Here is a 25,738-nt window from a genome sequence, read left to right as displayed (position 1 = left end):
AAAATCATGAAACAGGTTCCTGCAGGGTCCTTGGGAACATCTGGAAGGCTGCATCTCTAGCTCTGAAATGATCACGCTCCTCCAGACTCCCACTGTGAGACTGGACACAAGGCTGTGGGTTCCTGAGGTTCTGACCCAACAGGGCAATGCTGACATGTTTGTGTCCTTTTTGGCTGGTTTATTAGATGATGATGGGAAATGTCTAGAGTCAGTGTGGCACAGGGGAAGAAATCTAGATTCAAAAATCTAGATTCAAGTCCCCGCTCTAAGTGATCTTTGGAAGGTCACCAACCGTGTTTTGGCCTCAGTTTCCCCATGCAGAAAACAAAGATGATCATAATATTCACTTCACAGGGTTGTTTTGAGGTTCAAAGGAAACAATATGTCTGTGCATAATAAACGACAAGCCACCATAAGAAGGTGAGCATGTAAATTCATTCAACAAGAGTGCACTGAGAGAGCTGCTCACTGAACGATATACCAAGCATTCAAAGGTTAACACAGCTAAATTGTCAATCTCCAAAGGCTCGGAGACTAGGAAAGAACAACTCATTTAATTACCAGGTGGGAAACACTTCAGTGGAGGTCCCTGTACTGTGGGTGCAGGGATGTACCTCAAACTGCAATGTTCATAGTTCAAATTCCTCTCAAAAAAAAAAAAGACAAAACGAAATTGGAGTGCCTGGGTGGCTCAGTCAGTTAAGTGACTGCCAACTCTTGATTTCAGTTTGGGCTCTGTGCTGGGCATGGAGCCTACTAAAAAATATACAATAAATAAATAAAATACATTTTAAAATAAAATAAAACTGTTGGGGCCCCTAGGTGGTACAGTTACTTAAGCCTCTGACCCCTGGGTTTTGGCTCAGGTCATGATCTCAGGGTCTTGAGATGAGACCTATGTCGGGCTCCACACTCAGCTCAGAGTCTGCTGGGGTTTCTCTCTCACTCTCCCTCTGCCCCTCCCTGCTCACTCTCTCTCTCTCTCTCTCAAATAAATAAATAAATCTTTAAAAAAAAATAAATCCCGATCTTTCTGCTTTCCTTCTCTGACAGAAAAAGGGGAACTCAAGACAATTCTTCTCAGTCCCACTGGACCAGTTAGGAAAGACCAGGGCCAAGAATGTTCCCACTGAGCATCCCTAGAAATCCCCACCACGGCCAGAGGATGCAAAAGAGAAAAGGGTCCCAATACATCCAGTCCTCCCTAATGACAGCTGTTGTTTGCATCTCCTCCCTAGAGCCCTCAGAGTCCACAGATAAATGTATGGTTGATTCAAACCAGATGCTGGATAATAAATTATTGCTGGTGGCCCTGAGTGCAGCTGGAACCAAGAGTGACAGAAATGCTTAGCGGGGAGATGGGGCAATTTGACTCTCCAAAGACTGGAGACCTCATAGGATCCTGGTCGGGTTTCCTGTTCATCTTACTTCTCAATGGAACAGGACCTGACACTCACATTCCATTCATGAATGCAGAGAGAAAAATTTGCTTCCCTTCAGACTTAAAGGCCAGAAATATGCCTCAAAAAACTCAGTCTAGCCACTTGGAGGTTGTGGTTGTGTCTATCCTGGGCCCTGAAGCCGCCCTCCCCTTCCTCTTAGCCTAGAGAGAATGGCTAATCTGCCTGGAGGACTCTACAGGGACGGGGAGGAGGAGCTGGATTTGGTGACCTTCGCTGAGGTCGGAAATAGGAGGAAACATGACTTCACTCCTAGCTCCACCCCCTTACTCCCCACCAACTACCCCCAACTGCCTGCCCTCACAGTGTGCGTGGATCCCAGATTCCCCACCTAACCTGAACAGGTCCTGACAGGCAGTGGTATCTGGAAGTAGAACTGGGGGAAGCATGTGTTTTCTCTGCTCTCACAGAATGTTGGAGATAGCAATGGGAATAAATTACACCAAAGGTAAGCTCTGGCCTTAAAGTGACTGAGGTACAAGAAAGAAAAAGCCGTATGACTTTTCGGTTCTCCGGCTGAAGTGTATCTGAGAAGACAGGGCAATGCTCCAATGCATCAGTGCCTAGCCAACTTTGGTGAATAAACCTCAAAGGCCCAACTGCAAACCCGAGAGACTAGAGAGCCTGGGATCTCACCACTGGGCCGGCTGACAAAAAAGGACATCCACGGTCATACTGGATCTTTCTATTCCCCAAAACCCCTAGCCGAAGACTTCATTCACAGTGCAGCGTAGCCAATGCCAGACAGACTCAATTAATCAAGTAGCTAAGATTAGCAAGTAGGGTTAAGATTACTTGCTCTGGAGTATATAAGTTTGCAAATATATTTATGTTTTATATTTATATTTATATTTTGACTAATATTTGCTCAGCTTTATGTGAAATTTAATATAGGAAAATATATAATATGAGAAAAATTAAATCCTACAAGGGACTGCTTTAATCCTTTTATGAATTGATCAAATTATTAAATGATAAAATGCCTTTGCCTTTGCAGTTTACCTTTTCATGAGTTATTAACTAATTAATTTCTGAATCTGTATTCTAACACCAAAAAGTAGTAATGCAATTACATTTTTGGCACTGATTAATTGTACCTGATGTTAGTTTTGGCTTTGGTTTTATATGGTTTCCAAAGGGTGGGTAACTGAAGAATATGTCTGGCAAGTCCTGATCTGAAGAGGTCATCCTAAAACATCCGATTCTATGGCCCGAGTATCCATCCTCTCCAGTTCTCCATGGCCTGGGGCAACGGCCAACCGCCTGTTTAAAAACTCTTCCCCCTAGCTTCTGCATCTGTTCAGCTGCCTGGTCTTTATCCTGTTTCCTTACCCATCAAGCACACTTTAAACAAAGAACACACTCACAGTTTGCACACTCTCTGTTGCCATCACTAAGGTGACCAACTACCAAGGTTTTAAAACTCAAAATCCCTCATCTCAGGAAACCCTCAGTCTTGGGCAAACCAGAGCAGTTCATCACCCGAGCACCACCCAAATGACTGAAGCTAGATTCAGATTTCAAGTATTACCTTTCAACGACGGCTATAGTAGCTCCAGTCTCATTCCTCTAAAAGCAGACATACAGAGACTTGAACTTCACGCACAAACATACACACACGTGCGCACTTACTACCTGTGTCAAATCCTCCAATGGCTTCCATTACCTATAGACCTGCAGATGGGCTGCAAAGTCCTCCATACTCCGTCTCAGACCTACCTTTCCTAACAGATTTCAATGCTCTGTTATATTCACTGAACTGAATATAATCATTTGAAAAGTCTGATGGTCTGGAATTGGTTTTTCTTTTTTAATTATGGAAAATTTCAAATATACAGAAAAGTAAAGAAATAGAACAGTGATCCTTTATGTATCTTAGGTTTAGCAACTATCAACTTTCTCCCAGTATTGTCTGTGGAAGACTTTTGAAAGGGGTTATTATATGATTCAAATATTTCTAGGAGCTTTAGCCTAGATTTTGTGGGTTTTAAATTGGGAAGTTACAGCAACTTTGTGTCATTTCCCCTAAATGCCATGGCCACTCTCCCATCTGTGATTTGATTCCCTTCAAATTGACATACATGTGTTTGTTCTCTAAACTTTTTTTTTTTTTAAGAGGGAGACACAACAAGAGAGTGGTCACAAGCAGGGGAAGGAGCAGAGGGAAAAGCAGGCTCCCCACTGAGCAGGGAGCCCGATGAAGGCTTGGTCCCAGAACCCTGGGATCACGACTGACTGACCAGAGCCAAAGGCAGACACTTAACTCTTTGTGCCACCCAGGTGTCATGTTCTCTGAACTTTCTAATCCTACTTTGCACTTTCCACAATCCTTAAGTAGGTCCCGCTGCATTTAGCTTAAGTTCCTCTAGAAATGGTTCTGCTCACCTTTCCTGACTCATCTGTCTCTTTGACCATTTTTTTAAGTAATCGCTATGCCCAGTGTGGCACTCAAACTTAGGACACCGAGATGTAGAGTCGCATGTTCTCCCCAACTGAGCCAGGCATCCTTCTTCAGCCATGTTTAATGTGTGATCTGCAACACAGACTGTACAACTGTTTTGCCTTCTTTCCTGCTAAAGCAAGTGAGCAACCCTACATTACTCTTCAATATGTCTTCATTTTAAGGAGTTCTACATTAGTCATAAACTACCTGTTTCTGTTTTAATACCAAGAAAATGAAAAAGTCCCAAGATCTCTTTATACATTTTTCCCCCAAAACCGGTTTTGATTACTTTCCAAATCTCTTGCCCAATTTCCCTAAAGAAAGCCTAGGGCTATGCCTCTGAATTCTCAGTTCTCCTCACCCAGGGTATGTTGGCAAACCAGTTCTCTGGGAAAGAGTGTGGGGGAGGGAGGAAAGAGAGAGAGAGTAAGGAGAGAGAGAGAGAGAGAGAGAAAGAATGAGGGCCTGATGTGTGGAGTATTCTGATTTTCATTGTATAAATATTCCCACCGTGATGGAATTTGAACTACCACCGTGACGTCACTGAATGGGAAGTTGGGAAGAGACGCTCACCATCCATGCTGTCTGTCTGGTAGGAGCTCTGGCACACCACTCTCAGGCAAAATAACAGGCCAAATAACAAAAAAAAGACTGAACATACCAAAGCTATAGCTGCGCACTGTCAAGATTTCAACATAGTACTAGCTCTGTGACCTTGGGCAAGTTGCTTAATTCCTCTGAGGCTCAATTTCCTCACTTTTACAATAGAGGTCATAAATACCTCTATCTCGTGGGTTTTGCTGTAATGTGCACAACTCTTACAATGGTTCCTAACATCCTGTAGGCACCCTAGTATTTCCTGTTATTACTGGGACTGAAGATCAAATAGTGCCGTGTGGAGTTACTGCCACTAGATGGCATCCTCCTCATTGCCGAAGCACAATCCCTTTTTTAAAGACGAATTTACACCTCAGCATTGAACAAGTCACTAACGGAACAAGATAATTAACTAACAAGACTTTCCCCTCTCTAATCTCCTGGCTCAAGCTTCCTATTTTCCTTTGAAAAACCCATTAGGAACCCAGCTATTGAACCTTGTGCAGCCACCTCTAAAGTTCGATACAAAAGCTATTTCCAATCAAGAGTATCTAATCTTATTTAGTAATTACAGAAAATAATTAATTAATTAATTAATTACTAAATTGTAATTTGGTAATTACAATCAAAACAAAAGCCACAACTGTCCTTGTGACACAAGGGGTCAACTCTCTGATCTTTGCTCTCCTCATCTCTCTCCTCTCACTCAAGACAATATGGCTTCAAATGTGACATCCATTATCATCATCACATTGTTTCCTGAACAGTTCCTTTGAAAAGGGACATAAATCAGTCTAACAATAGTTCAGTTCTATAAATACTGAGCTACTGGATACGTGAGATACTGTGCCAGGTAATAAGGACATAAAGGTAAATAAGAATCATAGAAGGAAAGAATTTGCCTATTGACAAATCTAGATCTTTCCAGAAATAAAATATTATTTTTTTATGAACTCAACAACTTAGTTTAAAACTTACATAAAAGAATAAAGGCTCTTGAATAACTAATCTCTACCAGGTACTAAGGCATACTACTAAGCTATTGTTAAACTAATATAACAGGAAAATGAGCATAAAATATACTCATTCATACATGGGAACTTAAGATATGATAAAAAGAGAACCATATGTAAGTGAGATTATTTATTAAAAAGTACTGCTGGGGGCGCCTGGCTGACTCAAGTCAGTGGTATACACACTCTTGATTTGGAGTTGTGGGTTTGAGCCCTATGTTGGGTGTCGAGATCACTTAAAAAATTAAAATCTCTTAAAAATAAAACTAGGTATAATAAAAAGTACTGGGAATGAGGTTCACTGTTTGGAGAAAAATAAAGTTGGATCCCTTCCTCTTACTTTATACAAAGGAAAATCCAAATGGATAAAAGATCGAAATGTGAAAGGTAAGATTATAAAGTTAATAGAAGAAAATATGGAATAATTTTGTCACTACAGGATAGAGAATGGCTTATTAAACAAGAACCTGGAAGCTCGAAAATTGATTGGATTTCCCTTCAGTGAAAGATAGGGATGACAGTCAGGCAGAAGGCATTTACAACAACCAAAAGCCACAGGAGATCACTAATGAGAGTGTACAAGGAAAACTGGTATACACACATGCACACACATATATACGAACAGGCAGAGAAAACTCAAGTGGCCAACGGATAGAAGAGGTGTTCATTCCCACTTGTAACCAGAAATACACAGGTTAAAACAACAATAAGAGAGGCGCCTGGGTGGCTCAGTCCATTAAGCTTTTGACTCTTAATTTCAGTTGATCTCGGGGTCCTGAGATCAAGTCCCACATCAGGCTCCACACTGGGCATGGAGTTTGCTTGGAGATTTTCTCTCCCCCTCTCCCTCTGCCCCTACCTTCCCCCATCCCTGCACACACACACTCCCCTCCCCCCAAAAAACATAAGGTACTATTTCACATTCATCAAAATAGCCAAAAATTACTAAGTGTTGGCAAGGATGTGAAGAAAGGAACACCCTGATACTAGCAGGGTGGGAAATTGTACCACCATTCCAAAGACCAATCTGTCAGTATTGGGGAAGTAAAATATTCACATAAACTTTGACTTAGTGATCCACTTGCTCCTAGGGACATCCCTAAGAGAAACTCTAGCACCAGACTTGAGGAGACCTAGATAAGGTGTTCCTTGCAGCACTGTTTGTGGAGGCAGCGAGCTGTAGGCACCCCAAACAAGGAGAATGGGTCAGAAAGGTGTGGCAGATGCCCAGGGCAGAATAGCATGCAGCGGTCAGAAGCGGTGTGCTGGAAGTACAAATAGCACTGTGGGTATTTCCAAGAGAAAAGCAGAAGAAGCAGAACAACAGAAAAAGGAGGGGGGGTGGGTAGGGGGAGAGGAAGGAGGAGGAGGAGAAAAACAAAATCCATAGCATGTATCTGGGAGTGTGCGCGACACAGTAGTTAGGAGCATGGCTGCTGGAGAAACACCACTTAGATTCAAATCCTGGCCCTGCTGTTTACTGGTTCTGTCGCCTTGGGCAAGTCCCTTAACCTCTCTGTTTAATCAGTGTCTTCATTTGAAAAAGGGGAGATCATAAGAGCAAGTACTCTATATGCCTGTGAGGATTCGCTGACTTGATACAAGTACTTAAGCAATGCGTGTCAGTTAGTGCTCCCTCGGTGTTACTGTTGCTATTATTATCTGTAATAATATGAGAGGGAGATTAAGAGTGGAAGAGAAAAATAAAATTTAAAAAACTACGGTGAGGGACTCAAAATAAGGAAATAAATACTTTTTTTTAAAAAGGAAAAATATTTGGGGCCTGAGTTAGAATCGCAGTTGTGCCTTTTACTATTTGTGTGATTTTTGGCAAGTTTCATTCCCAGGAACTACACCTAGAAAACACTCAGGCCCTAAGAATATATTACTAGAACTCAAAGACCCCAGCAAAACCTCTCTATAATCTCAGCTTTGACTAAGCCTCTCTCAAGTAGTTCATATCTCTTTAGGAACAATCCCCCAAATTGCATATTGCCCAGCATGTACAAGTTAATCTAAAGGCCTGAAAATGCATCTGCCCACTGATTTGTTTAGAGTACATTGTAGAGCAAGCTGTTGCCTTTTTTGTAATTCACAGCAAAGGAAAGGTCCTAAGGGGGGTGATCACATCAGATCTTGGAAGCAGAAGGGGGTGATGATGAGGCTGGTCTTTAAAACCAGGAGGAGGTAGGGGTGCCTGGGTGGCTCAGTCAGTTAAGCGGTTAAGCTTCAGACTCGATTCAGGTCGTGTGTGATCTCAGGATCTGTGTTCAGCGGGGAGTCTGCTTCTCTCACTCTTTCCCCTCTCCCTCTTCCCCTCCCCCTCCTCCTTCTCTCTCTCTCTTTCTCTCTCTCTCACTCAAATAAATAAATAAATAAATAAACAAATAAATCTTTTTTAAAAAATCAGGAGGGTGCCTGGGTGGCTCAGTGGGTTAAAGTCTCTGCCTTCAGCTCAAGTCATGATCCCAGGGTACTGGGATCGAGCTCCGGCATGGGGCTCTCTGCTCAGCGGGGAGCCTGCTTCCCCCACAGCAACCCCCCCACCCCGTGCACCCTCCGCCTGCCTCTCTGCCTACTTGTGATCTCTGTCTGTCAAATAAATAAATAAAATCTTAAAAAAAAAATCAGGAGTTGGTATTACTAGTCAGAGCCAGACGGTGTTTTGAACGACTGGCCTATGAGTGGCCATCAGCCCACAAGCTATTATTGGCAAGTGCACTGCAGGATAGCAGCAGCTGCATTAAAAGGAAATCCAGCAGGCATACACTGATTCAGTAACTACAATGTCATTTTGCCCTAAGAAGGTGGTTCTCGGTCCAAGAAAGGGGACTTGGTCATTGGAGAGTTTACAAATCCCAACTGCAAAACACTGGCTAGTTTTGTTCATTTTTCTCACAGAAGAAAAACAAAAATAAAAATACTTGAGTGGACTGAAATTTGCATAGGGAATGACCTTGGAAGTAAGGAAGAAAAAGGACATCATAGACATTCCTTCAGGCACGATTCCCATGGACAGAACTGAACAACATGTTCTCCAGCAGCGTGAAACCAAAATCAGGTGAGGGAAAGCAGACACGCCTCATTCTTTGAAACTGAGAACAATTTCCAACCTAGGAAATGGCCACCAAAGTTTAGTGTCAAGGTCGCAGAAAGGACTCCAGACCACAAGAGTTCAATTACCACCCCCACCACTTACAGGCTTTATGATCTTGTGCAAGTTTCTGAATCTCTCTATGCCCCCAGTTGCCCATCAGTAGAATGGGAATCAATGTGATAATAGTACCTACCTGAAGAGACACTAGGGAGTACGGGTTCTATTTCTTTCTTTCTTTCTTTCTTTCTTTCTTTCTTTTAAGATTTTATTTATTTATTTGAGAGAGAGAGATTGAGAGAGAGAGCACAGAGGGAGAGTAAGAGGTAGAAGCAGACTCCCTGCTAAGCAGGGAGCCCAACTTAGGGCTAGATCCCAGGACCCAGGGATCATGATCTGAGCAGAAGGCAGACGCTTAACCCACTGCACCACCCAGGTGCCCCAACAGGTTCAGTTTCTTAAAAAGTTAAACTTACCGGGGCGCCTGGGTGGCTCAGTGGGTTAAGCCGCTGCCTTCGGCTCGGGTCATGATCTCAGAGTCCTGGGATGGAGCCCCGCATCGGGCTCTCTGCTCAGCAGGGAGCCTGCTTCCTCCTCTCTCTCTGCCTGCCTCTCTGCCTGCTTGTGATCTCTCTGTCAAATAAATAAATAAAATCTTAAAAAAAAAAAAAATTAAACTTACCATTAGGCTCAGAAATCGCACCCCAGCTATCTACTCAAGAGAAATGAAAACACATGCCCATATCAAGACCTGAATGCAAATACTCATAGCAGTATTGGTCATAATGGCCAAGAATCGGCAAACGCCCATCAACTGGTGAATGGATAAACAAAATGTGGTACTAGTACATCCATACATGAAATGCTATCCAGCAATAAAAAGTAAAAAACAAACAAACAAACAAAAAAAACTACTGATATATGCTACAACATGGATGAACCTCAAAAACATACAAAGTACAAGAAAACAGATGCAAAAAAGCTATACATTATATGATCCCATTTACATGACATTTTCAGAAAAGGCAAATCTATGGAGACAGAAAGCAGATCAGTGGTTTCCTGATCCTGGGGGAGGGGGGGAGGGGTCAGGGGAGGAGTGGTTTTAACTGCAATCTGGTCCAAGGGAACTGTTTGAGGTGATGGAAAGATTCCAAGACAGTATCATGGAGATGGCTGCACAGCTCTATATAATTAATAAAATTCACTAAATGGTACACTTATAATGGGTGAATATTATATATGTAAATTATACCTCAATAAATCTGCTACAAAACAGCACCTACATTGTAGTGTTGTTTCAATGATAAAATGAGTTAATTTTTAAAAAGATTTATTTACTTAATTTAGAAAGAGAGAGAGAGCATGAGCAAGAGGGGCAGAGGGAGAAGGAGAGAGAATCTCAAGCAGACTCTGGGCTAAGCGCAGAGCCAAGGCAGGGCTTGATTTCATGACCCTGAAAACACAACCCTGAGATCATGACCCTGAGATCATGACCTGAGCCAAAACCAACAGTTAAACGCTTAACCAACTGTGCCATTGAGGCACCCCTAAATGAGTTAATTTTTATAAAGCACAGTTTCTGACATCTAATAAGCAATGTGTATTCTACATGTATTAGCTAAATAATAAAAATAATTATTTGTGGCTATGTGATTCATCACAAGAGTAAATTACTGACAGTTTTTACATGAGTTCCTACACCACAGGAAGCATGACATCTGAGTACTCAAGCAATGGAACTATTGCTCTTCCATAAAATGCTTTAAAAATCAGGGGGCACCTGGGTGGCTCAGTTGGTTAAGCATCTGCCTTTCGTTCAGGTCATTCAGGTCATGATCCCTGGGTTCTGGGATCAAGCCCCAAGTGGTGCTCCCTGCTCAGCAGGGAATCTGCTTTTCCCTCACCCTCCGCTCCTCCCCCAACTTACGCTCACTCGCTCTCTCAAATTTAAAAAAAAAACTTTAAAAAAAAGAAATAAAAATCATACAAGCTGGAGGTCACTCAAGTAGAGACTTTGAAACCTGTCACATGACCTGGCCTCTACCTGTCACCTCCCCAGGCCACTGCCTTCTTTGCCCAAAAGAACTTCTCTTAGTTCCTGGAGACTCTGGACCACAGGCCGTCTTTCATACCTGCGGCTCACTCTGGGTACAAACCTACCTCCACTCCCTCTCCATGGTCTAAATCCTACCGAATCCCTACCTAGCTCTCAAGTCTTCATTAAGGGTCTCTTTTTCTAGGAGTTTCATTCTTTCTTGTTACCCCAACACCCTCCACCCCAACACACACACACACACACACACATGCACACACACACACTTTATATTGAACCAACTTTATGCCTTTTGATTCCCATATCAAAAGATAAAACAGTGCTTGTATCCACCCCAAACACTCGGAACAGTAAGTGGGACATATGGAGCCTTCAAGAAACACTAGTGCAATGATTCTTAGCCAGCGGTGATTTTTATCCTGCAGACAACATCACTTCAAAAAATCCTCTCATGCCAATTTTCAGCACTCCGCACTCCCATTCCCAGCCTTCAGAGAAACCACTGATCCGCTTTCTGTTTTCTCTGAGTATGTCATACAATACGGAGCTCTTTGCATCTGTTTTCTTTCACGTAGCATACCTTATTGATACAGCTAGGGATGGGGGTACTCCTGGCATCTGGTGGGTAGAGACCAGGGAGCTGCTAAACGTCCTATAAGGCACGGGACAACCCCACCAGAATTACCCACTCCAATATGTCAACAGTGCTGACGCTGACAGCTCCTACACTTGTGGAATGACAAGTGTCAAGTAATGAACAAGCAGATCACGTTCTTAGGCCTGAAATTAAGGATTGCTCCCACTGCCCTTTCAGATTCTCAAAAAAGTCCCTAAAAATGCAATATCCCTTTCTCTCCATAACGTGAAATTTGTTTCTCCGATATTATTTTCAAAGAATTCCCCAGGATGAGGAACTATCAGAATTATTATATCTCGAGCACTGTGGTGCTCTGCACCCATCCCCCTTCAGACATGACCCCCAGTTCATGGAGTGCTGCCAGCAGACCGCCCTCCGCCGAAGAGTCACCTCAGCCAAGCCCATCCCACCTTCCCAGGACAACCCACATCCTGTGACTGACTTGTGAGGGGCTGTAAAGGCCCAGCCGGCTCCCCCAGCTTCGGCAGCTCTATGAAGCCATCCCAGCCTCACAATTCCTTGCGGGGTTGGCTGAGAATCAAGCATGAAGCCCAATGCCTCCCTCCACACGGTGCTGTGCCCTTCCTTCTCTCCCTTTCTCCCCACTTCCTTTCCACAGGTGGCAGCTATAACATCAATCCCCAAAAAATAAATAAATAAATCCTCCGCTCCGATCTCCATGAGACTTCGTCCCAGCTGTGACACCAGGAAACAATGGCTCTGGCTTCTAAAACAGATTTTGGAACATGAAGGTTTTTAATGTATAAAAAAATATGCCAACTAATATGTAGTGGCAGAACGATTAGTGCAGGCTGGCCTCTAGTGACAGAAGGCCCCTCAGTGGTTGTTTGGGAATGAAGGGCAGGGATCGCCAAGGGTCTCAAGGAAGTTTGCAGCTATGTTTGCTAACTTGATCATGTGATGGTTGCATGGGTGCATGCGGATGTCAAAACTTATTAAAGATACATTGTAAATATGTGCAGTTTATTGCATGTCAGTTATAACACAACAAAGCTCTTCTATAAAAAAATAAAAAAAGACATTATCAAAGCCTTAAGGAGAGTCTAAGAAATTAAGAAAAATTATGTGTAATCCCTAATAGAATTATTTTCGTTTTCTTTAATTTTCACCCACATGCATATGTGTTTTATAAGGGTTTAATGAAAGCACATATTAGCTGTTCTCAGCTGCAATGTTGTCACGCTGGTATGACCTGATGAACAGCGAACTGTGAGATGTTCCAACTAAGTTTGTTATAGTTATATTTCAAGTACACCAGTTTGCCAGGGTTGATCTCTTTTAATAGAGCACAGTGTTTCCAAAATTAGAACCATAATAATGTCAACCTCACTGTCTTGCATTTTGGCATGATTTATTCAGGGAGAAAGCTAGCACACAGAATTTCACACACTCCTTGGTAAATCCTTATGAAAATGTCAGGCCTTGAGAACAAAGATGTAAATACTCTGTTGCATCTTGGCAAATATTGTACCTTAAAACTGTGTCACACGTGCTGCTCCATGGCCTTCATAACTGACATTTTCCTTAGGCAAAGTAAAATATACAAATGGCAATAAATCAGATACCTAAGTCTCCTTCCAATCCCCTCCCTGTTCTGCCAGTACAAATTCCCAAAATCATCTTCCTTCCTTCCTCCCTTTTTCTTCCCTCCTTCCTGCCTTTATCCTTTCCTCCTGCCTTTCTTTCTGGGTAGATAAGATATTCACTTGGGTCGCAAATCAAAGGGTTAAATGTTACATCCAACAAAAACTTTGTCTTGCCCTGCCCCAGACCCCCAGCTTCCCTCCTCAAAAGCAACCAGTTTCACCAATTTCGTCTCTCCACCCAGTGTTACCAACATGCACATATGTGTATATATACACCACACACTTAGAAAGCATGGCAACCCTTAAAAAAAAAAACAGCGAATAATATGCACTGTTTTGAATCTTGCTTTTCGCTTATTAATACATAGGATATGATGCAATACTAATATTTAAAGAGCTTCCAGGGGTGCCTGGGTGGCTCAGATTGTTAAGTGTCTACCTTCTGCTCAGGTCATGATCCCAGAGTCCTGGGATTGAGTCCCACATCGGGCTCCTGGCTCAGCAGGGAGTCTGCCTACCCCTCTCCTTCTACCTCTCCCCCAGATCATGCTCTCTCTCTCTCTACCTTATTGTCTCAAATAAATAAATAAAATCCTTTAAAAAATTGTTTAAACATTTTTTTAAAAAATAGCGAGCTTCCAAATTCTTTTTAAAGTTGAAAAATAGGGGCTCCTGGGTGGCACAGTAGTTTAAAGCCTCTGCCTTCGGCTCAGGTCATGATCCCAGGGTCCTGGGATCAAGCCTCGCATTGGGGCTCTCTGCTCAGCAGGGAGCCTGCTTCCCCCTTCCTCTCTCTGCCTACTTGTGATCTCTGTCTGTCAAATAGATAAATAAAATCTTTTAAAAAATAAAAATAAAAGATAAAGTTGAAAAATATTATAATCATAGTGAATTGAATTAGTTCCAGGTCTATGAACATTTAGGTAGTTTCCAAACTTTTGCTATTATAAATAATGTCATAATAAATAAACCCATAGCCTATCATATTGCCTGAAGGCAAACATATTTATAATATAAATTCTTAAAAATGGAATTGCTAGGTCAAAGGGTGTGTATATTTGCAAAATAGAAAGATATTGCTAAACTGCCCTCCTTAGAGGTTGTACCGATTTACACCCCCACCAGTTGCATAAGACAATGATTTTCCACAAATCCCTGCCAACACCCTGAGTCATCAAACTTTTTGATCTCTCCCAACTGGATAAATAAAAGCATATCATAGTGTAATCCTGATTCACAACTTTTTAAAAAGTATATACAAACACAGTTTTTTATGTGCCATATGTCCATTTCTGTCTATGTTCATATCATTGGCCCGTTTCTCCAAGGGGCTTCTGTTCTTTTATTTTATTGATTTTGTAGCTCTTTCTACACTAGGATAATTAGCTTTTTGACTATGAAATGAACCCAAATATTTTTTTCCCAGTTATTTTTTGACTTACTGGAGTTTGCCAAATTTTTTAAATTTTATGTAATTGAATTTATCTTTTAAAGTTTCTATATTTAGTATTACCGCTAACAAAGGGGTCTCTACTTTTAGATTTTTTTTTTTTTTGAAGATTTTATTTTTCTAAGAGAGTGACAGAGAGAACACGAGCAGGGGGAGGGACAGAAGTAGAGGCAGAGGGACAAACAGACTCCCCACTGAGCAAGAAGCCTGATGCTGGGACTCCATCCCAAGATCCAGAGATAATGGCCTGAACTGAAATCAGACACTTAAACCACTGAGTCACCAGGCGCCCCAGTTACTCCCAGATTTTTTTAAAGGTTTTTCCATAAGTTCCTCAGATACTTAAGAGGTTTCTTTTTTTTTAAATAAAATATTCAATCAGGCTAGCCATGTTCCTTGCATAAGGTGTGATGTATGGGTCCAGCTACATTTTGTTTAAACCTCCCAGTTGACCCAAAACCATTTATCAGACAATCTATCTTTTACTTATTTGGGAAGGCAGTTTATTTAAAGCATTTGTGGTTTCAAATACTTAATTCCAAATTACATGATCAAAGCTCTAATGATGATTCAAATGTAGACAATATCATTGACCATGAAAGATAAGGATTTGGTTTACATATCCCACCCCTTTTCCACCCCTCCTAAGTTTGATAATCACATCATATTTAGTCCCTTTATTAGTTACTTTTGCAACTGTAAATAATTGGCTTACACCACTATTTCTTGTTCCAACAATTCTAGTCAGTACCTAGGCACTCCTCTCAGCATGTGTAAAGAAGTGTAAATATGTTTCTGTTATTCCTACTCAGAGCCCAGTATAATAATAATAATACTAATAATAATAGTAGATGGAAGCAGGATGTAGAGACTCAGATCAATGTTTTACCATTCTATGATTCTTACAATATTCATCAGTTCATATGATATAAATAAATATGAATTAATAGATAAATACATAAATGGAACAATTCTCCTTTCAGAATTTCAATTAATAAACGTAGAAGAAACAAGGGAAATAGAAAATCACCATTAGAACACCGTAGTAATAATTGCTGCAGGCAAAATCTACCTTACCATGAATGATAAAATTGGCAGATGAAAATTTAAGGAGAAACAGGACATTTCATAGCTTCAACATATCTCCCCAAAAATATGGGTGGTTTTATGAAACAGCCACAAATTCTTTGATGTCCTTCTCTCCAAGAGATGGGCTTAATCTACTCAGCCAGTACTCCCACCTCCAAACTAGGCTGTACTTAATGACTCCCTTCCAAACAATAGATTATGGAAAGGCAGAAACAGTGATTTTTCCATAGAGAAACCTGACAGTTTTTTCCACCTTACCCAAAAGGTCAAGGTTAACATCATGGCTAATAAGTTATGTTAGTATCAGGAACCCCTGACATAATTCAAGGAGAAGGGCACCTCACCTTTGTGGTATACTTCCATAATATCCCAATCCCAGCCTAGACATAAAAAAAAACATCAAACCCAAATTGAGGGACATTCTACAAAACACGTAACCAATACTTTTCAAAAGTGTCAAGGTCAAGAAACACAAGAAAAAGTCAAGAAACTTTCACAGATAGGAGGAGACTAAAGAGAAGGACAACTAAATGGTAGGTGGGGGATGCCTGGGTGGCTCAGTGGGTTAAGCCGCTGCCTTCGGCTCAGGTCATGATCTCAGGGTCCTGGGATCGAGTCCCACATCGGGCTCTCTGCTCAGCAAGAAGCCTGCTTCCTCCTCCTCTCTCTCTCTCTGCCTGCCTCTCCATCTACTTGTGATCTCTCTCTGTCAAATAAATAAATAAAATCTTTAAAAAAAAAAAAAAATAAAAAAAATAAATAAATGGTAGGTGGTAGCCTGGAATGAATCCTGGAACAGAAAACAAGGATAGTTGTGGAAAAAATGAAATCTGAATGAAGCCCATCATCTAGTTAATAGTAATGTACCAATGTTAATTTCTTAGTTTTGATCACCACACCACGGTTATGTAAGGTGTCCCCGTTAAGGAAAGCTGGATAAGGGGTATCTAGGAACTTTCTGTACTATCTTTACAACTCTTCTGTAAATCTCAAAGTCATTCCTAAATATTAAAGTTTTTAAAAATAAGTGATGACTTACTTTTAAAATAAAATATTAGTATGGGGCTAAATTTGCTCTTGGATACTTTTAAATTAAAATTACTGGAGAAATGTGTAATTTTTCAGTTTCAGTTATTCCAAAGTAATTAATTCAATTTGCAAGTGGGTGAAAATAGCATCCTTGTTTCATTTCGTATGTTCTACTCTATGTAAATGTTTACAGTCTTTGTGTTCTCGTAGCTTAAGGTTGTTTTTCTAATGAATACAAATGAGAAGTGGAATCTTTATTGTTATGTTTTCCAATTCATAAAATTAGTAACATTAAGAATAATTTTAATAAAATTAAAAAGATATTTAAGAAATTATTTCCCTGCAGTAAATGTAATCCCAGTGTAAGAGGATATGACATATTCACAAATAGAAATAGGACACACCATTCTCCATTATCTTTCCGATTATCGTGGCAGAGAGGCCTCCTTCTCTCCTGCACTCACTCTCCGAAAAGTACAAAAAATGTATAATTTGGGCACTTCTTACTCTGCCCCGGTCTCAGAAAGTTCCTTCAAGTGCCAAGTCACGCCAATAACTAACATGTATCCATCCTCACAAGGCTATACGAGGTAGGGGTTATCATCACGTAGGTCCATTTTAAAGAGGAATGACGAAGAAACTGAGGTTCAGAAAGGTACTGGGGCCTGCCAAAGCAGCACAGCTAAGTGAGAGGGACAATAAACAACTCAAACACCTGCTTGGGCCCCGGACAGCGGCGGAGACCAGGAGGCGCGCGGAGCGGCCGGAGGCGGGGCGGGGGTGCTGGTGGGGGCGCTGTGTCGCTGGGAGTCACGGCCTCCCCAGGGGGCCCAGCCCCAGGCGCCCTTCGGTCACACTTGGCCCTGGGCGGTTTTCCTCGCGCGGCTGCGCAGCGGGGACGGGGGCGGGTCCTCCCGGGCAGGCCGGGAAGCGTGGCGGGGTCGCCGCGCAGGCCCAGGGAAACGCGCGCTGCTGCAGCATGGGGCCGGTGCCGCGCACCCTGGAGCTCTTCTACGATGTGCTGTCCCCCTACTCCTGGTTGGGCTTCGAGGTGACTCCGGGAGCCCCCTTGGCTGGGGCTTGGAGGGCAAGGGCAGAGGAAATGGGGAGGCGGGGCGCGGGGACCGTGGTCTCGTGAAATTCTTGGCGCTACCAGCCCGGGTTGAAAGTCACTTTGTGTCTCTAAACGGGATACGGTCGCTGGCTCCAGATCGACCCTTTATAGCCTAAGGCAGTGGTTTCGCACGGATGTTTGGAATAAGAGGGTGGGGGGTAACTCCAAAAAATTAAGGAGAAATCCATGGCATAGCCACCTCTTAGCCTAGGTTAGTTTGGGGGCGGGGATGCCGTGCAGAATAGGATGGTAGCTGTCCACTGAGCAAAGATCCTGGGATCGATGTCTTGGGACGGAGCAAAGTTCATGGGATTGATTTCTGGGAGTGGAGTTTTGCCGTTTAAAACCAAATTGTTTAGGGTGTTCGCATAACCCTTACTCTTCTTCACTTAGAGCCTCTGGCTAATCAGTTGCCATAGAACACCCCTCCCCCTCCCTAGGCCATTTTCACTGTGTCCATCTTACACACTGGCTCCCCATCTCCACCTCTGCTCCTTCAGGTCCTGTGCCGGTATAAGAACATCTGGAACATCAGCCTGCAGTTGCGCCCCAGCTTCATTGCAGGGATCATGAAAGACAGTGGTGTGAAGGCAAAAGTGTTTGGGACAGGGATTTGAGGGAGGGCAGCTTCCAAAGGTCCAGGGGGACTGCCCTCAAACGGGTCTTTATATTGGCACCAGCAGCTAGTAATTTGCACTCTGCTGAAAACCCGGGTAGGGGTCCCCCCAGGCCTGGGACCCTCAGGTAGACTCTCACCAGTGTGCCCAAATTTCCATTTGCAGGAAACCAGCCACCAGCTCTGCTTCCCCGCAAAGCCCAGTACTTGAGAAATGATGTCAGGCTCCTGGGACAGTATGTCCAGGTTCCCATGCACTTGCCCAAGGATTTCTTCTCTGTGATCCTTGAAAAAGGTAGAGTGAAATACAGATGGGTTATCAAGTGGAAGGCAGCAAAGGCCAGGAAGTAGGGGCTGGCAATTGCATGAAATGAAACAAAGCGTGGGAAAACACAGGCCAGCGCTGAGTGACCAGCAGCTTGTGGGGGACCTGAGGGGAAGAAGAGCAGGATACACCGGTTATGAGAAATTTGGGTGGGAGGGTGAGGGCAGTTGAGCTGCTCTGCGGATGTCAGAAGCAGGAAAGAGCCGGTCCTCCATGGGAAACAAGCTAGAAGAGCCCTGCCTCTGAGTACCTCTGCCCCACAGGAAGTCTATCAGCCATGAGATTCCTCACTGCTGTGAGCATGGAACACCCAGAGATGCTGGAGAAAGTGTCCAGGGAACTATGGATGCGTGTCTGGTCACGGGTGAGGGCACGGCTCTGGGAACCTACTTGGGAGACCCTGGATAACGTGCTGACCTTCCCCTAGAACCTGATTTCCAGAGTCCTGGTCCTGCCCATTGTTCACTGGCCTACTGTCCACCCATCTCACCCCTCGCTGCCCCCTTCCTGCCGAGTGTTCTCTTCTTCTCAGGATGAAGACATCACGGAGCCCCAGAGCATCCTGGCTGTGAGTATCCTGGCTCTGTCCCCACCCCTCTCACAGTAAAGCTGAAAATAGCTGACGTTTAGGGGCAAAGAGGACACAGTTTTCATGTTGGGTGGAAGAGGTCATAGTTATTTGGGGAGAAAGGATATCTGTATTTGAGGAGCCAAATTCCTGAAAGGTTGGAACTCAGAGGATTCTCAAAAGAATAGATCTCACGGTTGAAAGGGAAAGTGCAAAATTCTACATGGGTAGATTTTATTTCATGAAAGAACTCAATGGGAGGGAGATGTTACATGTTGGCACCCTCAGGTGGGGAGGGATGAAGTATTGGCCCCAAACACTCCCAACACCAGACCTCACTGATATATCCAGAGTAGAAAGCAGGAGACTTTACAGACAGGCTTTAAAAAGAAAAAAGAAAAAAAAGAGAGAGAGAGATAACGGACTCAAGCCAGAATCCCACAGAAGCCTGAGTGGAAACACACGGAAATAGCTCAAAACATTTAAATGTGTGCCAGCCATAGATGGGGGTATGAAAAGTAAGCTTGTCTGTGGGATTAAATCAGGAAATTCAAAACGGTATTTTCCCTGCAGTTTACAAAAGATAGTTGAGGCATATTCAGATTTAATACATAAAATGGCAAATCAACAAAGAATGGCCAATGTGTTCCTCCAGTGTTTTTATTCCTGCAAAGTATATGCACAGGCTTCTTTCCATTACTGAGTAACAATCATTTTCCATACCATTGTAAATTCTTTGAAAGTACCATTCTTAGTTTCTACACAGCAGTCCATTCAGTGGGCCTCCTTTTGCTTACTTAACTGCTTCCCTGTTGTTGAACATTTGGTCTGGGACACAATTCTCTCATGTAGCCAACTCAAAGACCCTGTCACATCAGAATATACCTCATGACTTCCCGTCCCCCCCTCCAAGTTGAGGAGGTCAGACTACAGTGGTTCTCAACCTTGGCTGTATATTTTAGTCACCTGGAGCACCTGGGCACTGCCTACCAAAAATTATGATGTAATTTTTCTAGGGGATGACCTATGAGTGGGATTTTTAAAAAGCCCCCTCGGAAGATTCTAGGATGCAGCCAAAATTGAGAACCACTAATCCCAAATGATACCAACAAACCCCAAATAGAAACGCTTATTCTTGTTAAGCCCTGCCAGTGACTATCTCCCTATGCCCTGCTCAAAAGTCCTTGGGAAATGCCATGAGAATTATAGCCCAGCCCTTGATTTAAAAAAAAAAGCACAAGATACTCAGGGATTCTGAGAAGTAGAAAGGCAAGAGCCCAGACTTGGATTCCAGTGTTGGCTCTGCCACTAACAAGTTTTTAATGCCAACCAAGTCATATACTGCCTCTGGGCAGCCGTCCCCTCTTGGTTAGTAAGTTAGGGAGCTCGTTTCTAAGATGCCCTCTGGCTTTAAATTTCTGCACCCTGTTCTTTCCACCAATCACAAGATTTTAAGGGGGGGCGAGAAAAACAGGCCCTCTTAGCAAAGATAGACCTCTGTGGGTGGGTGAGTAAAGGCCTTACCAGGAAAATGGGAGCAGAAAATAAAGACCAGAGTTTCTTCTGAGCCCTACCTCACTAATACACAGTTGTGTTCCCCACCGCATTCCCTCAGGCTGCAGAGAAGGCTGGCATGTCTTCAGAACAAGCCCGAGGACTTCTGGAAAAGATCTCAACACCAAAGGTGAAGAACAAGCTCAAGGAGACCACTGAGGCAGCCTGTAAATACGGGGTGAGCAATTCTTGATGTGGGCCCCCAACCCCAGTGCTGAAGACTGAGGCCAAGCATCTGCTGGGTCCCCATGCTCCTGTTCTAAAAGATGCTCCCAACATGAGTCCTCCCAGCTGTCCAGACAACCCTTATCCTTTCCTTTCTTGTCCCAGAGTCCAAGGAAAGGAAGGGAGGGAGCTAGATGGTGAGAGGAAAGACAGAGCATCTGAGAATTAGAAACAGAAAACTCCTAAAGCTGTGGAGCCTCTTAGCAGACACCTCTTAGGCTGCTTTGCTTATATGACCTCAGACGAGTACCGACTCAGCCTTCTATCCCAGCCATAATGAACACCTGCTCCATCACCTTCCTCCCTGCACTAACTGCTCTCTCCAGGCTTTTGGGTTGCCGATCACAGTGGCCCATCTGGATAACCAAACCCACATGCTGTTTGGCTCTGATCGGATGGAGTTGCTGGCACACCTGCTGGGTAAGTTACAGGTTCATGGTGAGCTGCCCTCAACCCCAGCCCACCCCCATTTACCAGTTGACCAGGACAGATACAGAGCAAAAAAAAAATATTCCATGTATTTCCAGCAATGAAGCCTTATACACAGAGGTTCTCAGGGCTGAATGTGAAAAAGGCCACTTTTACCCCCATAGAAGAGAATGATGCCAAACAGAGCTCTTCCTAGAAAACCACTCGGGGCTTGTGGGGCCCGCCTCTGACTGATTTTCTCCATCTAGGAGAGAAGTGGATGGGCCCTGTGCCTCCAGCCATAAACGCCAGACTTTAAGGATGGCCAGGAGAAGCAAAACTATTGGGATAAAAAGCAGACCTTCTGCTTCCCCTTCTTCCACTGTGTGACACTAGGACTCTGGTTTCTCTGATAGAGGTTCCTCTGTGGTCCTGGGAGATGCTGTAGAGGGGGTCGCGTAGTGCCCCAAACTCTGCTTTCCCTCAGAATAAACATAATGCCATGAGGCATCATATTTCTGGATCTGTGTCCTCCCTGGTGTTTGTATGTTCTTCCTGCAGTCACCTCCTGTCCACTCTAGGTGTTTGTGAACAGCTCTTTCCATACTGTGAGCCCTGCTGCCCATCTCAGGGCAGCTTATGTGGAAGGAGAGGAAACAGTCCCTCTTCAGGGATGGAAAAAAGCCAGCTGTACTTTGCACCTAACCAGTTTGGAGGTTACTGTCTTCTGACCAGCCACAGTGCCTTAGACGGAGCTGGGATCAGAAAAAGCCAGAACTTGGCTGAGCTTCTGCCCAGATATTTGAACCAGCTCCAACTACACTGACTAGCAAAACCAGAGCAAGGTGGCAGCACAGGGCCGCAGGCTGAAGTTGCCGTGGCCTGGGAAGTTGCTCACCCACAAAGCAGATCCTGAGTAAACCCCAGGGCCTCTCTCCCTGGCCTAGTATAACCCCTGTTCCTTCCCACACAAACCTACAGCTTTCCCACTCCCTCAGTTATTTATCCAAAGGCCCTGCTCTGTATGTGCCAGCTGTGCAATAATCAGAAGACCTTTGTTTCAGTAGTCTTTCGACCTGGTTGACAATACCCTGAAACCATACTTGGACATCTCGTGGGAAGCAGGTATGTGTCTTTGATGGCTCAGTGTCTCCAGAGGCATTAAGAGGGGATTTCTTGCCTCTGCCCTCTGGCTTTTTCTGCTCTCAGAGCTCATTTTCCCCTCTTAACCCCCTTCACTTGTGGTTTTCCTCTTCTCCCCTCTTCTGTTATTCCAGCGTACTCCAGGATTTCCAGTGATCCTTACTAGGCTAATCTGCTCACCAAGGCCAGAAGTACATCTCCAAATACACACTCCCTTTTTTAAAGATTTCATGACATGTACAGTTAATATAAATTTAAAATATGGGAAAATGTCCAATAAGAAACATAAGAGCAAATTAAAATGTTACTTCTCATATATTGAAGTTACATATTTAAGTTTATAGAAGTTCTCATATATGCTGACAGCATGGTGGTAGAGAAAAAGTTTTGTGAATAAAGATGCTTGTCTCAATAGTGTCTGTGATATCAAGTAACTTAATATATAACAATAGGATGTTTGAATAAGTCATGGTACATCCTGGATGTAAGGTTTCATAGCCATCAAAAATTATATATGTTTTAGGGCACCTGGGTGGTTTAGTCATTAAGGGGCTTCCTTTGGCTCAGGTCATGATCCCAGGGTCCTGGGATCAAGCCCCGAGTTGGGCTTCCTACTCAGCAGAGAGCCTGCTTCTCCCTCTCCCTCTCGCCTGCTGATTCCCCTACTTGTGCTCTTTCTCTCTCTCTCTCTCTTCTGTCAAATAAATTAATAAATAAAATCTTTAAGAAGTTTTTATATATATATATTTAAAGATTTATTTATTTGAGAGAGAGGGAGCATGCACAAAAGTGGGAGGGGCAGACAGGCAAAGAAAAATCCCAAGCGGACTCCTCACAGAGTGGGGAGCCCGACATGGCACCCGATCTCATGACCCTGAGAGCATGACCCAAGCAGAAAACCAAGGATCACTCAACTGACTTTGCCCCCCAGGCACCCTCAAAAATTCTACTTGTAAAGAATTTCAGCATTGGAATTCTTAGAATATTATTTGGAAAAAAGATGAAACTACTTAGTATGATCTCAATTATGTCTTGATGTAATAAAAATAGATTATAGAGGACACTAATATATTAATCCTGGAATAAAATATGCCAAAATGTTTCCATTTCATTTGTATACTTTTTGAAATGATCATTTATTCTGACATATGAAAAAATATATAATATTTAAATGAAAAAATAAAAGAATTTGCAGATTCACATTTGGGCACAGTTGTTTTTGAAATGTTATCATTTGCTTAACTTAATCCTAAATCTTATCCCAGGCTAATGTGACATAATCTTTTATTGTAGATTCGTATCTCCCAGCCCTGCCAATCTTCCTCCAAGGAGTCTAGCATTCTATTTTCCTAATCTATAGCAAACTTAATCTCTGGAGGAATGAGACAATTTCTAGACTAAACCTTACAAATATAGTTCAGATTATAATGTCTGAACTTCTGCTGAGTAGAATCCAACAGTCAGGGTTCGCCAAAGAAACAAACAATATACTATTTATAGGTATATATAAAAGGAGTTCTATTATCAGGGATTGGCTCACATGGTTTTGGAGGCTGAGAAGTCCCACAATCCGCAAGCTGGAGGCCCAGGAAAGCGGGCTGGTGGTATAGTTCCAATCCAGAATCTAAAGGCCTGAGAACCAGGAGCACCTGTGTCTGAGGGCAACAGAACACAGATGTTTCAGTGCAAGCAGAGAAAGCAAGTTTGCCCTTTGCTTTTTTGTTCCATTCAGGCCCTCAACAGATTGGATGATACCCCCACACACTACTGAGGGCCACCTTCTCTACTCAGTCTCTGGATTCAAATACTAGTCTCTTCTGGAAACACCCTCATGAACACACTCAGAAATGTTTTGTCAGCTCTCTGAGTGTCTCCTACTCAGTTGACACATCAAAGTAACTATCATTGAGAAAAGGGGAAGCCCCCAAAGGCAGCTGTATTTTAAAATAAAGGAACTTTTTTCTAACCCAAAGAGTTTCATACTTAATATTAGTTTCTTCCTCTCCTCCACTTCCATCAACAGTCCTAGTGCGATATAAAATTTGCAGTTATGTCAGTACTCAGAATTCACTGAACCACTTTTTTGCATTGCAGTGCAAATTTGAAGTGTACCAAAAAACATGCTTCTAAAACAAACTCCTTAAGTAAAATTTCTAGAATTATATTTTTTACAGGCCCAAAACACAAGCATTAATTAACAACAGAAGGTTTCACAGGCACAGAAGGTAAAACAAAAGGGAAGAAACCACAGTACCAAGTGAAAAGTCTCCCCTTTGTCATTCACATTCCTACTCTGTGGTTTTTTCTGTGTGCAACCAGAAATGTCCATATGTTTTAATACACAAATGTCAGGCATGATTCAGAGGACTCAATCTACCCTTCATCAAGTTCCCCCAGTGGTAACATCTTGTGCAGCTACAGCCCAATGACACAACCAGGAAATTGACATCGATTCACTCCATCAAACCCTGTTCAGATTCCACCACTTTTTCATGCACTCATTTGTGTGTCTTTTTTTTCTGTGTAATGTGTGTGGGACCACCATCACAGACAAGATACAAAATATTTTTAGCATAAGGGGTCCTCGTGTTTCCATTTCATAGCTAGGCTACCTTCTGTCCTCCCCACTACTCTAAACCCTGGCAATGACTAATCTGTTCTTCATATAGTCTTCTCATTTCAAGAGTGCTATATTAATGGCGTCAGATTGGCTTATTTTCACATGCAAGGTGTGTGTCTCAGTGGTTTGTTCTTTTTATTGCTGAGTAGTATTCCATGGTATGGATGTGCCAGAGTTTGTTTGACCTGTTGAAGGACATTTAGGTTGTTTTCAGTTTAGGGCTATTACAAATAAACCTGCTATGAATATTCTTGTACACGTTTTTGTGTACATGCAGATTTTCATTTTGGGGGGTTCAGGAATACAGTTGCTGGGTCATATGGTAAGTGCATGTTTAATTGTACAAAGAACTGCTACATTTTTCCTAAGTGGCCAAACCATCTTAACCTTCCCACCAGAAATGTGTAAGTGATCCAGTTTCTCTGCATCTTCACCAGCATTTGGTGTCATTACTCTTTTTAATTTTAGCCATTCTGATAGGTGTGTAAGTGCTATCTCATTGTGATTTTAATTTGCATTTTCCTAAGGAATAATGGATATCTTTTTGTGTACTTCGCCATCTGTACATCCTCTTCAGTGAAATATCTGTTCACACCTTCTGCCCATTTTTTCCTTTATTTTTAAAGATTATTCTTTTATTCCCTCTTTATACTCTTCTGCTCTTATTTTCTTTTTTTTTTTTTTAAATTT

General features: G+C 42.8%; 1 protein-coding gene across 7 annotated transcripts; it reads left to right on the top strand.

The window, feature by feature from the left end:
* Positions 1-17,425: 17,425 nt before the first annotated feature.
* On the top strand, positions 17,426-22,687 carry LOC111152081 (glutathione S-transferase kappa 1). 7 transcript variants are annotated; one of them, XM_022510381.1, is made up of 9 exons: positions 17,426-17,526; positions 18,090-18,171; positions 18,372-18,500; positions 18,794-18,894; positions 19,063-19,098; positions 20,714-20,830; positions 21,204-21,297; positions 22,350-22,410; positions 22,563-22,687. In XM_022510381.1, exons 1-8 carry the CDS (start codon positions 17,455-17,457, stop codon positions 22,367-22,369), a joined length of 651 nt encoding a protein of 216 aa, XP_022366089.1. In that variant the 5' UTR covers positions 17,426-17,454; the 3' UTR covers positions 22,370-22,410; positions 22,563-22,687. The 7 variants fall into 7 exon arrangements, with proteins under 7 accessions (XP_022366089.1, XP_022366090.1, XP_022366088.1 ...); XM_022510382.1 differs by having other exon boundaries at positions 22,353-22,687; XM_022510380.1 differs by having other exon boundaries at positions 22,350-22,687.
* The last annotated feature ends 3,051 nt before the right edge of the window (positions 22,688-25,738 follow it).

The sequence above is a fragment of the Enhydra lutris genome, unplaced genomic scaffold, assembly GCF_002288905.1.
Source record: "Enhydra lutris kenyoni isolate GAN:26980312 unplaced genomic scaffold, ASM228890v2 scaffoldscaffold27, whole genome shotgun sequence".
Lineage (NCBI taxonomy): Eukaryota > Metazoa > Chordata > Mammalia > Carnivora > Mustelidae > Enhydra > Enhydra lutris.
This window is presented reverse-complemented; position numbering and strand designations above follow the sequence as displayed.